The 16207-nt window shown below is 41.4% G+C and overlaps 1 protein-coding gene across 1 annotated transcript in view; it reads right to left on the reverse strand.

Annotated features, from left to right (window-relative positions):
* Positions 1-16207, reverse strand: part of ECHDC1 (ethylmalonyl-CoA decarboxylase 1) — a 54060-nt gene that overhangs the window by 14289 nt on the left and 23564 nt on the right. The window contains exons 2-5 of the mRNA XM_065401895.1: positions 15895-16116; positions 9294-9436; positions 5590-5642; positions 788-868 (exon numbers count right to left, since the gene is read on the reverse strand). Coding sequence (XP_065257967.1) covers positions 788-868; positions 5590-5642; positions 9294-9436; positions 15895-16114 — 497 coding nt within the window. The 5' untranslated portion in view covers positions 16115-16116. The remainder of the gene's footprint in view (positions 1-787; positions 869-5589; positions 5643-9293; positions 9437-15894; positions 16117-16207) is intronic.

Below are 16207 nucleotides of genomic sequence, written 5' to 3' on the forward strand. Positions count from 1 at the left end.
GGCCAGCGGTGGGCAGTGGGGGTTGAAGAGGCGAGCAAGCCAGTGGCTGGCGGGTGGGTGAGGAGGCAAGTGGCGGGCAGGGAGGATGAAGAGGCGAACGGCGATCCAGCGGCAGGCCTGGGGTGGGGGTGAAAAGGCCAGCGGCGGGCAGTGGGGGTTGAAGAGGCAAGCGAGCCAGCGGTGGGTGGGCGGGGGTGAGGAGGCAAGAAGTGGCGAGCCAGCGGCAGGCGGGGGTTCTCGGGGCGGGCATGGGGGTTTCTGGCAGGGGAGTGAGGAGGTGAGTGGCAGATGGGGGGAGGCGAGCGGTGGGTGGGGGACTGAGGAGGGACACAGCAAGCCAGCAGCGGGCCAGGGGGTGAGGAGGGGTGCGGTGGCAGGGCCGAGCAGGGAGGGGGCGGGACCTGGGGCAGAGTAGGGGCAGAGCGTGGGAGACTGTGGGCGGGGCCGACACCCCCCGATGGAGTTTCCTCTTTTTTGAATGTTCAAATATGGTAACCCTAGTATACTTACACAGCAAGTGGGCAAAATTACAAATGCCCTGGGGTTCACGGATATGAGTCCTGGTGCAGTCTAGGAATCCATATGCAGATGTCATGGATTTATTAATTCCTCAGATTTCTATAATAACTGGTGGTTTTAGCGAATTAGTAGAAAGCCATTTCCCTATGGGTTGTAAGGCAGTGATCAGCAGTGGAATATAATACCTTAAACATGACATGTCCCACAGAGACAACCATTCAGTCATTGTCACTTGTCTGGAGTCTATTCAACAAGATTTTAATCCTACCTGAAATCACATGCGGTGGTAAATTCTGCTCCACCTCCCAGAGCTTTTCCTTGAACTAATGCAACACTAATCAGAGGCAGCCTACACAAGAGAGAAAGACAGAAAGGATTTTTATACCCAGAGTGTATATTTTTAATACCAATGTACAAATAATGAAAGGACTCAGGCATTATATTTCTGCAGTAAGCGCTCAGTAAACAGAAGTCATATCATTCAAATGCCTTCAATCTCTTAATCTGTGCATGTATACAGAACAAAACTGATCACTGCATTTATGCTGCAATATTTATACCATGCTGGAACACCAAGAGAACAAAGCATCTAATGGAATAACTGATTTTTTAGACAAAGGAAATGCAGTAGATCTAATCTACCTTGATTTCAGTAAGGCATTTGATATAGTTCCACGTGGGAAATTATTAGTTAAATTGGAGAAGATGGTGATTAATATGAGAATTGAAAGGTGGATAAGGAACTAGTTAAAGGGGAGACAACAACGGGTCATACTGAAAGGTGAACTGTCAAGCTGGAGGGAGTTTACTAGTGGAGTTCCTCCAGGATTGGTCTTTGGACCAATCTTATTTAACATTTTCATTCATCATCTTGGTGCAAAAAGTAGGAGTGTGCTGATAAAATCTGCGGATGACACAAAGTTGGGAGGTATTGCCAATACTGAGGAGGACCGGAATATCATACAAGAAGATCTGGATGACCTTGTAAACTGGAGTAATAGAAATGGGATGATATTTAATATTTCATGCATTTAGGAACTAACAACTAGAATTTTTACTATAACCTGGGGATGTATCAGTTGGAAGTGATAGAGGAGGAAGACGACCTGCATGTATTGGTTGATCACAGGATGACTATGAGCTTGCAATGCAAGGTGGACATGAAAAAGGCTAAAGCAATCCTAGGATGCATCAGGTGAGGTATTTCCAGTAGAGACAGGGAAGTGTTAGTAGCATTATACAAGGCACTAGTAAGACCTCAAAGACCTGGAATACAGTGTGCAATTCTGGTCTCCTGTGTTTAAGAAAGTTGAATTCAAACTGGAACATCTGCAGAGAAGGGCTACGAGAGTGATCAGAACAATGAAAAACCCATCTTACAAGAGGAGACTCAAGGAGCTTGGCTTGTTTACCATAACCAAAAGAAGGCTTAGGGAACATATGATTGAACTATAAATATATCAGAGGGATAAATACCAGGGAGGGAGAGAAGTTATTTAAGTTAAGCACCAGTGTTGAAACAAAAACAAATGGATATACATTGGCCATCAACAAGTTTAGGCTTGAAATTAGATGAAGGTTTCCAACCATCAGAGGAGTGAAGTTCTGCAACAGCCTTCCAAGGGGAGCAGTGGGGACAAAAAACCCAACTTGTTTTAAGACTGAGCTTGATAAGTTTATGGAGGGGATGGTATGATGAGATAGGCCACATGTCACTGCAGGCAATCAACAACTGCTAGTAGCAAATATCCCCAGTGGCTGCTGATAGGACACTAGATAGGGAGGGCTCTGAGTTACTACAAAAAATACTTTCCCAGGTGTCTGGTTGGTGGGTCTTGCTGACATGCTCAGGGTCCAACTGATCACCATATTTGGGGGTTGGGAAGGAATTTTCCCTCAGGTCAGATTGGCAGAGAACTTGGGGGGATTTCGCCTTCCTCTGCAGCCTGGGGAATGGGTCATATCCTGGTTTAAACTAAATACTCTGTAATCTAAAGTCTTTAAATCATGATTTGAGGACTTCAATAACTCAGCCATAAGTTGTGGATCTATTACAGGAGTGGGTGGGTGAGGTTCTGTGACTTACAACGTGCAGGAGGTCAAACTAGATGTTCACGATGGTCCCTTCTGGCTTTAAAGTATAGAAGAGTCACCTTCATTAGTGAAACAACCCACTATTCTACCGTGAAACGTATCTACTAACGAATTATACAAAATATTGTTAATTATTTATCTAGCCACGTAAGTGCACATAGTGCCCTAGAGACAAGTAAAAGTCCACTCCAGTACCTCAATGAGGTTATGTGGAGACCTAATGTGCTCACAGATGGTTACAAGCATTGGGAGTGGTGGTAAGAGAAACGGTTACAACAGAAAGGTCATTTGGGTTTTTTTTGGAAAATAACATGCACATCTGTCAAGGCTGATTCCCCACTCTGGCACTTTGAGTGCAGAAGGTGGGGGCCTGCAAGGACTCTAAAAATTAATACTTGCCGCTCCAGACTCGTATTAAACTTCCAAGGTTACAGCTTTTCTCTGACCTTGGATTGGTAGATGCTGCCACCACCCAAGTGCAAAACCCCTTTGAGAACCCAGGAAGGTGCACTTGGGAATTCCTTCCTCTGGGGTACCCTCAAGTCCTTTCAGCCCCCCTCCGGGGAACAGCTGAGAAGAAAAACAAAGGAAATCAGCGGTTGCCACCAGCTAATTAAACAACATGTGCCCAAACCTCTTAGGACACAATAATCCAATTCTGTTCTTAAAAAAGGTAAACTTTATTAATAAAAAAAAGAAGAAAATACATTTAGGCTTTTGCTAGATTTAAAACAAACAAACAAACAAACAAAAAACCCTACAAGAATTAAGCATCAAGAATAGCTCTCTTGAGGTCCAGCTTAAAGGTTACAAGCAAAACAAAAGCACCTGGGGTTAGCACAGAGGAATCCACAATCCATAAAGAAATAAAAGGGATAAACCTAATCGCGTCTTCCTAGACATTTCCTGATCTACTTACATATCTGGAGTTTTAGGTGAGTAATTTCTAGGTATGATACTGATAATTTTTCATACCTGGCCCAAGCTTCTCACAGCATAACTGCTCCCTGTCTGCCTCTCGCTGAGAGAACAGACAGAGAGACAAAAGGAAAGTCTTGTTTCAATTTTAAAAAGTTCTAGCCTTCCCACTGGCTCTTTTGGCCAGGTGCCCACTCACTTCCTTTTACCTATGCATTGCACTGAGACTTTTTAACCCTTTACAGGTAGAGCAATTAGAGAACAGCTACTAAGAGGGATTTTATAGCTACTAGCTGGCTGGGTGTCCATAAAAGGGAGCTCTCCCCCACCTCCCCCTTTCATTTATCACAACATCCTGAGGATTTTGGTTGAGGGTGCTTTACATGAAGGCTGGGATGATTTTTAAAAATACTGAATTTGATCCACTTCCCTTTTCCACCAGCAGAAGCCTGTACTATGGGGCCTCTGTGGCAAAAACTCTGCCTTTAGGAAGTAGTGGTGGGATCAGCAACACTAGATTGATCTGAAGTCATCCATCAGAGTACAGAAAGTGGGCAGGGCTGGATGAGGTGGAGTGTGGCTAGGACACCAAAATAATTCTGTGATTCGGAATGGTTTCTAGGCAGCCTCTGCCTGCACGTCTCCTATAGAGTCTCATTCATAAATGAAACTGCCCTTCACTGACAGAACTCCTGAAGGGCAGAAGCAGTTTGTAGCCTTTGCGATTGCTGTATCTGCCTGTATCCGCTGGGGGGAGTCTCGTCCCACTGTTACTTCAAGGTGAGTAATACTTTCATTAATCACACTAACTTGAGGTCTACCAGGAAATTGAAGCAATTGGTCAATACCAGTTTACATTTCTACACAATAGGTTATCTCTAATTGCCAGACTAAACGTAATTCAGTGAGTTGATGGGCAGTTTATTGTGAGGTTAAAGAAGAAACCTAGATTCAAAAATAAACTGCAGAATTCTCCATCGTGGGTAGACAGGGAATAAAACCACCGTAGTAGGAACAATTTTCAGCCCCCAACAATGTCTAAGAGCGATCCCTTAGAGAAGCATTAATGCCTGCATGTCTCGCATTCACAGAGACAAGGCACAAGGAGCTTATTGGAGAAGAAGGATGGTCTTGTAGTTAATGCACTCAGATGGGAATCAGAAAATATGGGGTCAATTCCTAGGTCTACCACAAACTTCCTGTGAGATTTTAGGTAAATCACTTAATCTCTCTGTGCTTCAGTTAAATAATATCTTTATGCCACCGTTTGTCTGTCCTGTCTATTCTGATTGTATTAGATAGCATCCACGCAAATGGAGTCCCAGTTCTGACTGAGACCTCTAGGCACTACTGTGATACAAACAACAGGTCTATGATCTCCTGGGGAAGATTACCGAAAGACGTGGAGCTTGGCAGTTAACCCATATCAATGCTCTCTCATATATCGTTTGGAAATATAGAACCTTTTTATCTTCCAAGTGCCCCCAACAGACATCTTGAAAAATGATAATGACAAATAAAGGACAGAAACAATCCAGAGCACAGACTCATTAGAAATGCTATTTCTTGATTTCTAAAGGGATGCTACAAATAATAGAGAACAAAAACCAAGTATGAAAACCTATCAATGATAAAAGTGAACTAATACCCCTCATCTGCATGTTCCTTCCATGAAGTGGCTGACCTAAAAAAATAAAATAACGCACTTGTGTAGGCTGTGTAAGTTTTGCCTTCCCACTTTTGAAAGCTCACTAGCCTCCACTGAGTTAACTATAGAAAATGTGAAGGCCCAGATTTTCAAAGTGACTTCAGCCTGCCCTCCAAATCTAGGTCTGCAATTTTAACCTAAAACTTAGAGTTGTACGTGCAAATCAGATTTAGAGACACACACGTTGCTACCCAACTTGCACACATAAATATGAGATTTTGGGTTCCAAAAGCTTGCACAATTATAAACTGTGTATGTAAATTTAGAGGCCACTTCTGAAAATGTAGCCAGAAATGCATTGCAGTCCTTGCATGATTTCTTCATGGAGAAGAAGAAAGAGAAAATATTACCTCTTGAGTCTGGTTAAGGTGTTTTGCATAAACATGCAGATGTTCATTCCATCCTATAAAGAATAAAAACAAAAACAAAAAACAGATTCACCCTAAGACACAGCAAAGGTATAGAAAATTTTTTTGCTCTCTTAAGGCCCTGATTCTGATCTCAAACTAGTTTATTCTTGTGTAACTCCACTGATATCAATGGAGTTGCTATGGATTTATATTGATGTGAGATTAGAATTAAGAACAGTGTTGATAAGAGACTGTCAAAGTTAGTAGACTCAAAATATTTATAGTTAGTCAAACAATGCCAAATTATCTTTCACAGGACATTTTTGATTTTATTTATTTTATGAAAAAAACAAACCAAAACCCCAACAAATTTCAATTTTCAATTCAATGTTGAGTGTAAATTTTCAGTTCTCAGTATAAATTTTTGCTTTTCAAAAAACCAGAAAATTTAGATTGAGATGAAAATTTTCCATTGAAAATTTTATTTTTGTCTAAAAATGTTTCAACTAAAAAATTCTGACAACATCTACTAGTCTCCCCTTTTATATCAGCTTGCAAAGTCTATTCATTGAATTGCACATATGTATTTCTAGAACAAATGTTTCAATTCTGCTTAAGAGAGAGAGAGTGAGCACGCTACTTAGTCCTGTAGCTGTGTGGATGAGACGGAACAAACCTGTGGATAAGGAAACAGATTTTTGCTTCAGTCTTTCAAGTAAAACAAATTTGAATGTGATGAACAAACAGCTCCATTTTGCTTACATATGTATTTTTTGCAAACTCAGTTTTAGTGCTAGTTAAAGGTGCTGTGTTGACTGAAGTTTTCTACTCACAGCAAGTATAGTGCACGCAGATGAAGCTTATTTCATACTGCCCTGCCAACATGTCTTAACTAGTAACTAGAATGAATCCACCTGCTAGGTGGAAGAACATTTCAGCTTCTCTGCCATTTATTTTTGGGCTTCTGAGAGCAGAACACGACACCACTGCTATGAAGCCAACTGGCAGTTTAATATTTGAGGACAGATCTTTAGCTAGTGTAAACTGTCATGGCTTCATTTAAGTCCATTTATGTGGCTCTGTCCCATAATAACTCAAATAACTCAAAGGTTGCTTGGAAATGACATTTCACAGTATTTATGACAATGTTTAAAAATATTAGATTTTTATCTATTACTATAAGTCTGATTTGACACCTATTGAAGTCAATGGCAGCTCTCCCATTCCCAGCTGGTGCAGGAGTAAGCCCCTATTTGATCATGTCTAGTATTACTGTGCAAGAATAAAAAATTCAAAATGATTGCAGATATTTATGTTATGCCAATGTTCAGGCTCAGACCAGAGTGCTGCATTTTATATGCTATAATCATCAGGATGCAGCCAAACAAATTGTCCCGGAGGAATTTGTTTATACTTTATCATACCACAGTGGAGTCCTTGTATTCAAATTGGCATTTTTGTACACTTTTAATTTCATGCTGAAAGTCAAAATGGAAACTAAAGATTAATCGGGTGGAACATTTTGATAAACACTTCTGTGATTCAGTAGACAAAAACAAATCTCTTCCTACTGGTGCTTTTCAGAATAACTATCAGGAAGTAGAAAGATTTGTCTATTTCACATGGAAAGACTATGAGAAGAACTCTCAAAAACCTTATCTCAGCTCTGACCAATTATATTTACAAGCTTTTCTGATAAGACAGAAAGAAAAGAAAAAGTAGGTTAGCGGACACAGTACTTTATCAGAATAAGAAACATGTTCTTTGGAGACTCAGGAACAATCACACTTTCAGCTATAATAGTATCCTCAGAGTAAGAAGAAAACTAATCGAAGTGCACAAAGTAAAAAAAAATAGGAATGAACCATCTGTTGGTACAAAGACAAGTTTGTTTGTTGGGGGAAGAAAACCCCATTCACAGAGAAAGTAGAATATGAAACCATATTGATGGTCTTAGAACATCACTGCTCCTCTAAGAGTCCAATAGCCTAGGTTATACTCTCAGCTATAGCAAGCTCTCCACAGACCACTGGCAAGTGCTCAGCAGACCTCTCTGGTAGTCTACAAATCGCAGCTGAGGAACCACTGCCTTACAGCTTCTAGAGAGGGATCAAGAAGAGGTGTGAGTCTCCTCCATTCTTCTCACCTGTCCCCTCTAGAGCTTCCCCTCTGTTTCAGTTAGCTGTATCTCTGTGGTTTACTGCAGAGTAAGAGTATTGCTATTCATAAACTAGGGGCTGCTCCTGCAGGCAAAGTCACAGAAAAACAAGTTTTTTTTAAACATACCATTCCTGCTCATTTGTTTTCTATGATTTGGTCAACAAGCCAATGACACCCATGCAGAAAGCACTTTGTCCCAGGAAAGAACAGGGGCTGTCTCCTAGCCAGCGTTACCTCTGTGCTATCATTTTTTATTTTCAGATTAGAAGAGATTAAATAGGCGGGGAGGAGGAGCCACTAGAGGGCATGAAAATCCTTCAGTTTTCTGGGTCATCTTTCTGCCTCTCTGTACCAGAGGAAAAATGCAAGATTTTGTGCTGGATTTACAAAAATCACAGAAAACAAATCAGCAAATTAGTCAAATAAAAATTTATTTTTCAGTAATTGCATGAAGACAAGCAATGCCATGGAGAAAAACCGCTGTGCAAAAATGCAATGAAAAGGTACCAGCCCAGACACAAAAGCTATTCCCCCACCTTCACCATGAGGATGATCAAAAACCTAAATGTTCCACCCTCCATCAACGAGTGAGAGTGTAGAGTTCTGCAAGGTTGGATTAAAAGCAAATGTTATTTCTCAAGCTATACAGCTTTAGTGTTGTCAGAGATATGAAATCCCAGTGGATGGATGTTTCAGGGATCGGCAATTTTAAAGAATCTCTCATATCTGAATAATTGGTTTGAATACAGCCAAGGCCATTAAGTCAAAAGTGTATTTGAAGTATTCTCTGGCCAGTTCTTGTGGCTTTCATGGCTTTATTTTAGTTCTTGTATGTGATTTGGCTTCTTGGAGAGAAAGTACTTTCTTGGAACAAGGTCGTATCAATACCTATCCATTCCATTCCTCTCAGTAAGTCTACTGAGGACCATTTTACATTAGCCTTCCCTCCTGTTGCAGTGGATCCAGTTTGTATAAACAGAATTCTGAATGTCAAAGAGACTTTATATGGAAATAGACACTTCATCGAGAATGATTAAACATGGAATTCAAAGGGAAAGCTTAATCTGCAAATTACAAGAACAAGTTGGCATACATTTGGTTTGCAAAGACTCAGCTACTTTTTACTTACTATAACAACACTTGTGTGACATAAATGGAGATTTCTATGTATAATCGTAGCACAAGCACCGTGGAACATCCTTGCTTGGGGGGGAAAAAAAAAAAAAAGAGTTCTTCAAAACATCAAAGATTGCGTCTTCTAGCAAAAATGAAATGTATATTAATCACTTGGCCACTAATGTGCTGATACTACTGCTGATCATGCTAATATTTTATCATTGTTTCTTTGCTCACCCATTTGTCTGTATTCATCTGTTGTCTCATCATATACTTAAGATTATCAGATCTTTGTGCCAGGGATCATTTTGTTGTTATGTGTTTGTACTGTGCCTAGAACAATGAGGTGCTCTTCTATGAAAGAGGCTCCCACATGCTATGGTAACACAAAGAAATAATAATAATAAATAATATAATAATAAACTTACCTGTGGGCTGGACATTGCTCTGACGGCATTCAAATTAGATCCTGAGCAAAAAGTATTTTCTGCACCATGGATGATAAGACCTTTCCCATCCTTCCAATTTTCCAGTTCAGTTACCCTCTCCTGGAGTTCTAGCATCATAGTGCCTGTCATTAGGGGAGAAAAGCACAACTGTGTCAATGGGGACACAATCAGAGTGTAATCTTACTGCACTGCTTGATATTTAAATTGTGCATCACCAAGAATACCTTATACCAACAGGGAACTAGTAAATGATTGTTGGAAACATTTAAAGTAAAACAACACCTTGAGATATTGGGTCAATGTCTGGCATAATGGTCCCATCCGTCAGAGAACTTAAGCACATCCTTAACTTTGAGTGGTGACTTGTCAGGCACTTCTTATGAGATTAATATTAAGCATATGTTATAAATGACATCAAAGCAATACTCACTTCCCCAGAGAAGTAATGACATGCATAGCATTTTTGGTGGAAGATTCAGTTTCTGACATCCTGAGGAATTTTTAGAGAAGGAAGGACATTGCACAATGCTCATGGCTGCATTTACAGAAAGAATAACTTGACTTCAGTGGAACTACTCATGCTTAAAGTTAAGCTTTTAAGTGCTTTCATGGACCTGGGCCATAGTCAACAGATGAAAGAAGAAACACACAGACAAAGTCAAGGAGATCATCAGGAAGGAAGCTAGTGATGGTGAACGTGGACCCTCTCTTCCTCCCTAAGGAAATTAGAATGGGAGTACAAAAAGATTAGCACATATACACAGCAAATATGTGTTAACTGGTAAATGAACATCCAGAGGCCAGGTTATAAGCAGAATTCATTGTTAATAACTCAGGTCTTGCCTAGGTGAATAGTTAGTGTGCAGTAAGTTGAGGTGTAAATCTACAGACCACTAGCGTGTTGCACACCAACTGTGCATGTGGTCCCTGCTACTGTGCACTAAAAGTCACCTGGTGAACACTGGCCTACTCTTATTTTGCAGCAGAGTAGATCAAAGTGCTAACTTTCAAAAAAAAAATTCAAATAGGATACCATTTTTGGAGTCTAGGCAGTTAAAAACTATCTCAGTCCTTACAGCTTGGCTCCTTTCCCTTTCAAATTTGGTCAAACTAGAATTCAACAAGATGTATGGGCTGCTGAAATTGGTTTCACTAGGCTTAAGCTGATGTTATGAGCATTTGTTTCCAAAGACCATTTCAAACAGGAGGCTATCAGATTCTAACTAGAAAAAAAAAATAGCAAGACTATTGTCCATCAGCTATTTGCCAACATATTCTTGCTCAGCTTTCTGTTCCATGAGTTGTTCAAGCATAGAATAAACATTGTTCCTAAGAGACAAAACTTGCTGTATAAAGTGAATGTTTGGCAAATAGTTTTTATGCTACAGTTTGTTAGTGATATTTTTTAACTAACAAAAGTGTGCATTTTATATATATTACACACACATGTATGACTATTCAGAGAAGCCAGGTATCCAAGAATAGGCTCTTTTTGTCAAGACCTTTTTGGGGCAGGGACTATAATTTACTATGTTTGTACATTGCTTAACACAATGGGCACTGGTTTCTTGACGACTCTCTACCATAATATAAATAATTACAGACACACACAAAAATGGAATGAAATTTGGAAAAAATATGTGAGCATGTAATCAAAGACTGGATCATAATCCATATGCAGAAGGGGGCCAAATTAAAGTTGCATAGGCAAGCATAATTCTGGCATTTTCTAACTTTTCAGGGCTTGATTTTGCAACCTTAACAATGTAGATTTGTGTGTGTAATTTCCTAAGGTTTTAAAAAGGCAAACTGAAAAAAAACAACAACCCAGAAATTGTATCATGCTGGCATCATATTACCACTGATGTCAGTCATCAGTGGGGTTGGAAACTTTAGATCCATGACACAAACTTCAGCCACTTGCACTAACAGAGCAACTGATAGCAGTAGTAATAGGTTGTCCTCCTCTACGTCCAGGGTTCTCAAACTGGGGGTCGGGACCCCACAGGGGGTCGTGAGGTTATTATGTGGGGGGTCGCGAGCTGTCAGCCTCCACCCCAAAACCCGCTTTGCCTCCCACATTTATAATGGTGTTAAATATATTCAAAAGTGTTTTAATTTATAAGAGGGGTCACACTCAGAGCAGGTTAGACAAACAACGTGGTGAAAGGGGTCACCAGTACAAAAGTTTGAGAATCACTGCTCTACGTGGACTGGCACTAGAGGGGGAGTGGCTTTCACAGGTATTTGCTGATACAAGAGGAATGGCGACACTGGAATCTTGGGTTTTATTCTAGTCTCTGAAGGGGAGTGTTCTCTAGTGACTATTGATTCTTCTGCCCATTTTCCCCCCACCCCTTCTTCTCTGTCCTCTCTAAGCAGCTCCTGTTCCAGCCTTCTCTCTTCCTCATCTCTGACTCCTCACTCCAGTCCCATTCTCCTCACCTAGGTAGGCCCAGTTTCTATTTGTCAGGCTTCTCATCCCAGTCCATTTGTCCAGCCATTCCCAATTCCCTCCACCATCTCCTAGATCTTTGTCCCCAGTTTCCTTTCCCAGCCAGTCCCAGTTTCTCCCTCTCGGATCCTCATTTGATCGATCTCTCCTGCCCACCCTGACCTCTAATTATACATCCTACACTCCTGCACACACACACTCTCCATGTCCACTGGCTCCTAGACTCACTCTCTTCCCCCAGGCTCCTTGTCCAACCTCAGTGTCCCCCACTCCCTCCATGGCTCCTTGACCCAGTCTCTGCCCAGGCAGTCTCAGTTCTACCTATGTATCCCAGCTCCTCATCAGATATGTCTCCACTCCCCACTCTTTACTCCTTCCCCATTGGTTCTCAGTCCTAGTCTCCTTGCTCAGCCCATCCCAGTCTCCCCCCAGTTCCTCATCTGATTTCAGTCTCCCCACCTACCTATCAGCTTCCAAACCCTATTTCCCTCCCTGGCTCCCAAGTCCCAGTCTCCTAGCCCAGCCAGTCCCAGCCTCCCCCAACTCAATTCCAAGTCCTAGTTTCCCACACCCTTTCTCACCCCCAGCCTCCAGTTCCAGTTTCCCTCCATAGCTCCTGCTCTTTGTCCCCTGATTCCAAATCATGCAGCTCCTCCAGGTTGCCTAGGCAGAGCAGGGTCTCATCGAGAGCACCTGAGAGAAAGGCTCCGTTGCCTTCAGTTCAGATGCCCAGACCCGGCATGGCCTGCTACCCAGAGCTGAAATTGCATGGAAAGTTCTGTTCATCTCAAGGCTGGAGCATGCCCAGGGTGGACAGAATCCTTGGGGAATTTAAGATACTAAAATCTAAGAAATCCCTACTGAGCATGTGCAAACTGCATTTTTTTTTTTTTTTTTAAGGCTTATAACTTAGCCAAATTTGGGTGGATTTTAACGGGGACACCAAAAGGTGTATCCTGACACAAAAGCTGTCCTCTTCTATATTTCAAGTCCCTACTCAAAAGCATGCGGGCATGAGAACTTTTCAAATAAAAAGTAAAAAAACTTTAATGTGGACAAAACAACATTTTTCCCTAGCCTCATTCTCGGAAATGGATTAATTGCTTTGACTGAAATTTTCAAAAATAAAATAAATAATAATAATAATTCAGCCTGATGCTGACAAGGAAAATTACAAGCAACCAAAAACAGTCTTATAATGGGGAATGTTTGGCAAACTTAATAATAGGTAGAACAACCAGCCCCGCCTATTATAATAATACATTGTAGTGATCAGCAAATAGCTAGTGAATTAAAGTGCGGCAATAACATATTCCACTCAGCTGAAGGCGAAGGACTGAAATAACACAGAGAATGAATTAACTGTCATCTCATCTCCTAGAGGGTCTTCCTTGAGGTGAGGATTTTGAGGCACACTGGTGGGGAAGCTTTCTAGCTACGCGTGTTTCATGGATGAATACAAATTTCCAAGGCTGTCAGTCTAGAACCTTTCATGCGTATTAAATTGGCTAAAAATAAACATAATGTGCCTACATGATATATTACATACAAAAATTAAGAGAACCAAATATTAGGAAATGCCAGATTTACGGGTACCCATACAACCACCTTGTATATCCTGGATGTACTGAATGAGGCAGGGATCCTGGGGAAAACACAGCACATGATTGTGTAATTAAAGTCTGTACCGTGATGTATACACATAAGGGGGCTGAACTGTAAGGCTCAGCAGGTCTCAAAGCTAAAGCTACAGAGCTGTCAGGCAGCAAACACCTCCACACTGCCACCCAGCAACAGCAGTCACTGCTCGCTCCACTATCCATGACTATCTATATACACAAACCACAGGAAGTCCTGCCTCAAGGGATTCGACAGGCAGTAGCTTCATGTCTCCTGACTGATTCCCTGCCGTACATAAACCCAAATGGTGTTCCAGGAAGTGTCCAGGCAACAGGGCGGATCTTCTGTAGCTGCGATGACCATTCCTGCTTTCTGCTCTTAACTCTTGGTTTTGACCTTGGCTTAATTTGGACCTCACTTCCTGACCCTGACTTGGACTCTGACCCTTGATATCAACCTCAGCCTGGCACTTGACTACTAACTCCTTCATCACTCTCAGGCTCGGGTTTGACACTGCTCTGACCATTAGCCCTGAATGCCCTTGTCAGGATCCTGACATGAATTAAGGTTGCACAGACAACCTTAAAACTGGCATTTCCTAACTTCTCCTAATTTTCTTGCTCTATCACCTATTCCTGCTACTAGAGATCCTTCAGCAGCTCTCAGGCATTCCCAGGATTATGGCTCTTGCTACTGCTTCTGCAGTGATGTGGGCCGCCTTTAGAATGTTAATGTGATTATTAATTTTTTGGCATGTACCCAAATTTTTCCCGGGGAATACAAGTGAGAGAAGAGATATGGTAAGTCTGTAAGGATTTATATCCCCATTTTAAAAATGGGGAATTCAGACACAGAGGGTTAATGACTTGCCCATTGGCCACACAGCAAGTCAATGACAGGGATTACAATAAAGTCCACGATCTTTAACCCAGTTCCCTGTATTATCCACTAGAGCAACATCACTAGAATGTCCTGTTTTTAAATATGCTTAAATTCATAGAATCATAGAATCATAGAATCATAGAATATCAGGGTTGGAAGGGACCCAGGAGGTCATCTAGTCCAACCCCCTGCTCAAAGCAGGACCAATTCCCAACTAAATCATCCCAGCCAGGGCTTTGTCAAGCCGGGCCTTAAAAACCTCCAAGGAAGGAGACTCCACCACCTCCCTAGGTAACGCATTCCAGTGCTTCACCACCCTCCTAGTGAAATAGTGTTTCCTAATATCCAACCCAGACCTCCCCCACTGCAACTTGAGACCATTGCTCCTTGTTCTGTCATCTGCCACCATTGAGAACAGCCGAGTTCCATCCTCTTTGGAACCCCCCTTCAGGTAGTTGAAGGCTGCTATCAAATCCCCACTCATTCTTCTCTTCTGGAGACTAAACAATCCCAGTTCCCTCAGCCTCTCCTCATAAGTCATGCGCTCCAGACCCCTAAATTGATCAAGTAAATAGACATACAGACCTGTTCATATGATGTCAGACATACTATGGGTATAATACCGTATATGTTGTAGGTACTGACTGATGTAGGCTGGAGATATTGAGAACCGTAAACTTTAGTCTTGAAAACTCCCTTTATTAACTAATCTAAGAATAAAGAGTATAATCTACAATTAATTTGCCCAACTGGAAAGTTCCTCATGGGAGAATCCAGAGTTCTACAATAGAGTAGGGGCAGACAGACTATAAGGATATATGAAAATAACTCTTAGGATGTTTCTAACTGGGCTGAGAATGTTCATCCTTTAGTAAATAAGTTGATATGTAAGGTGTCAAACTGATGGAAGAAGAAAGGGTGGACAGGTTGGTATATGTGGTTGGAAAAGGCCAAACTATAAAGTGCGGGGTGATGGAGAGTAGAAAGCAAGTTGGAGGAACTACGTTCAAGCCCTCCTTGCACCTCAATTTCCCAGTCTACAAAATGGGCATCATGATATCTGCCAACATTTGTAAAGTGTTTTGAGTTGAAAGACACGATTATTTTTATTTGCTTCTAGAATAGCTGGGATGGACGAAAGGAACAAAGTATAAAGAGAAAGAGCAGGGAGGAAGGATTGAGCTGACTGAAAAAAGGGCAAGCATGTTCTGACAGATAGCTTTGTCCGATGTCTAAAGTTTCTTGTGTTTTTATTTTTATTTATACGTTTATAACAACATATTATTATGGCGTTATTGGGCAGAACAGTAATCACTTAATGCATCTCTAATCAAAAGTCATGACCTCTTATTTCTAACAGTGACATAGTTATGGGCATAATTTTTCAGCGTCATATAGGGACCACTAGACCATTTAGTCTGACCTACTGTATATCACAGGCCACCAAGTCCCCCCAGCACCCGCACACTAAATCCAACACAACAGAAACGAGATCACAGTAAATTAGACACGCAAAACTCTAGGGCAACTGCTCTCTCTCTCTCTCTCTCTCTCACTCTCTCTCTATATATATCAATATCTCTCTCTATATATCTATATATAATCCTTACACATTGTCAGTACCTGTGAATGCATTCATTAGCTTTGGGTTGTTCAAGGTCAGGACTCCAATGCCATTGTCTTCCTTAGAAAGGTTGATGGATCCACCACCAAACTGCTGAAGTTTTTTCTTTATCTCTTCTTCCTCAAAGCCATGGGCACGGTTATAAAGTGACACACATCTTTGCAGGAATAGTCTACTCTTTGTGGTTTGGAGTAAACTTTTCCAAAGAGAGACTGCCATTTCTGGAAGGAAACACACAACAGAAAATGATCACACCTCAGGTATTTTCTCCCTTTCAGACCCAATCCAGACCTTCAATAGAGAAATGGGATC

The sequence above is a fragment of the Emys orbicularis genome, chromosome 3, assembly GCF_028017835.1.
Source record: "Emys orbicularis isolate rEmyOrb1 chromosome 3, rEmyOrb1.hap1, whole genome shotgun sequence".
NCBI classification, from domain to species: Eukaryota; Metazoa; Chordata; order Testudines; family Emydidae; genus Emys; species Emys orbicularis.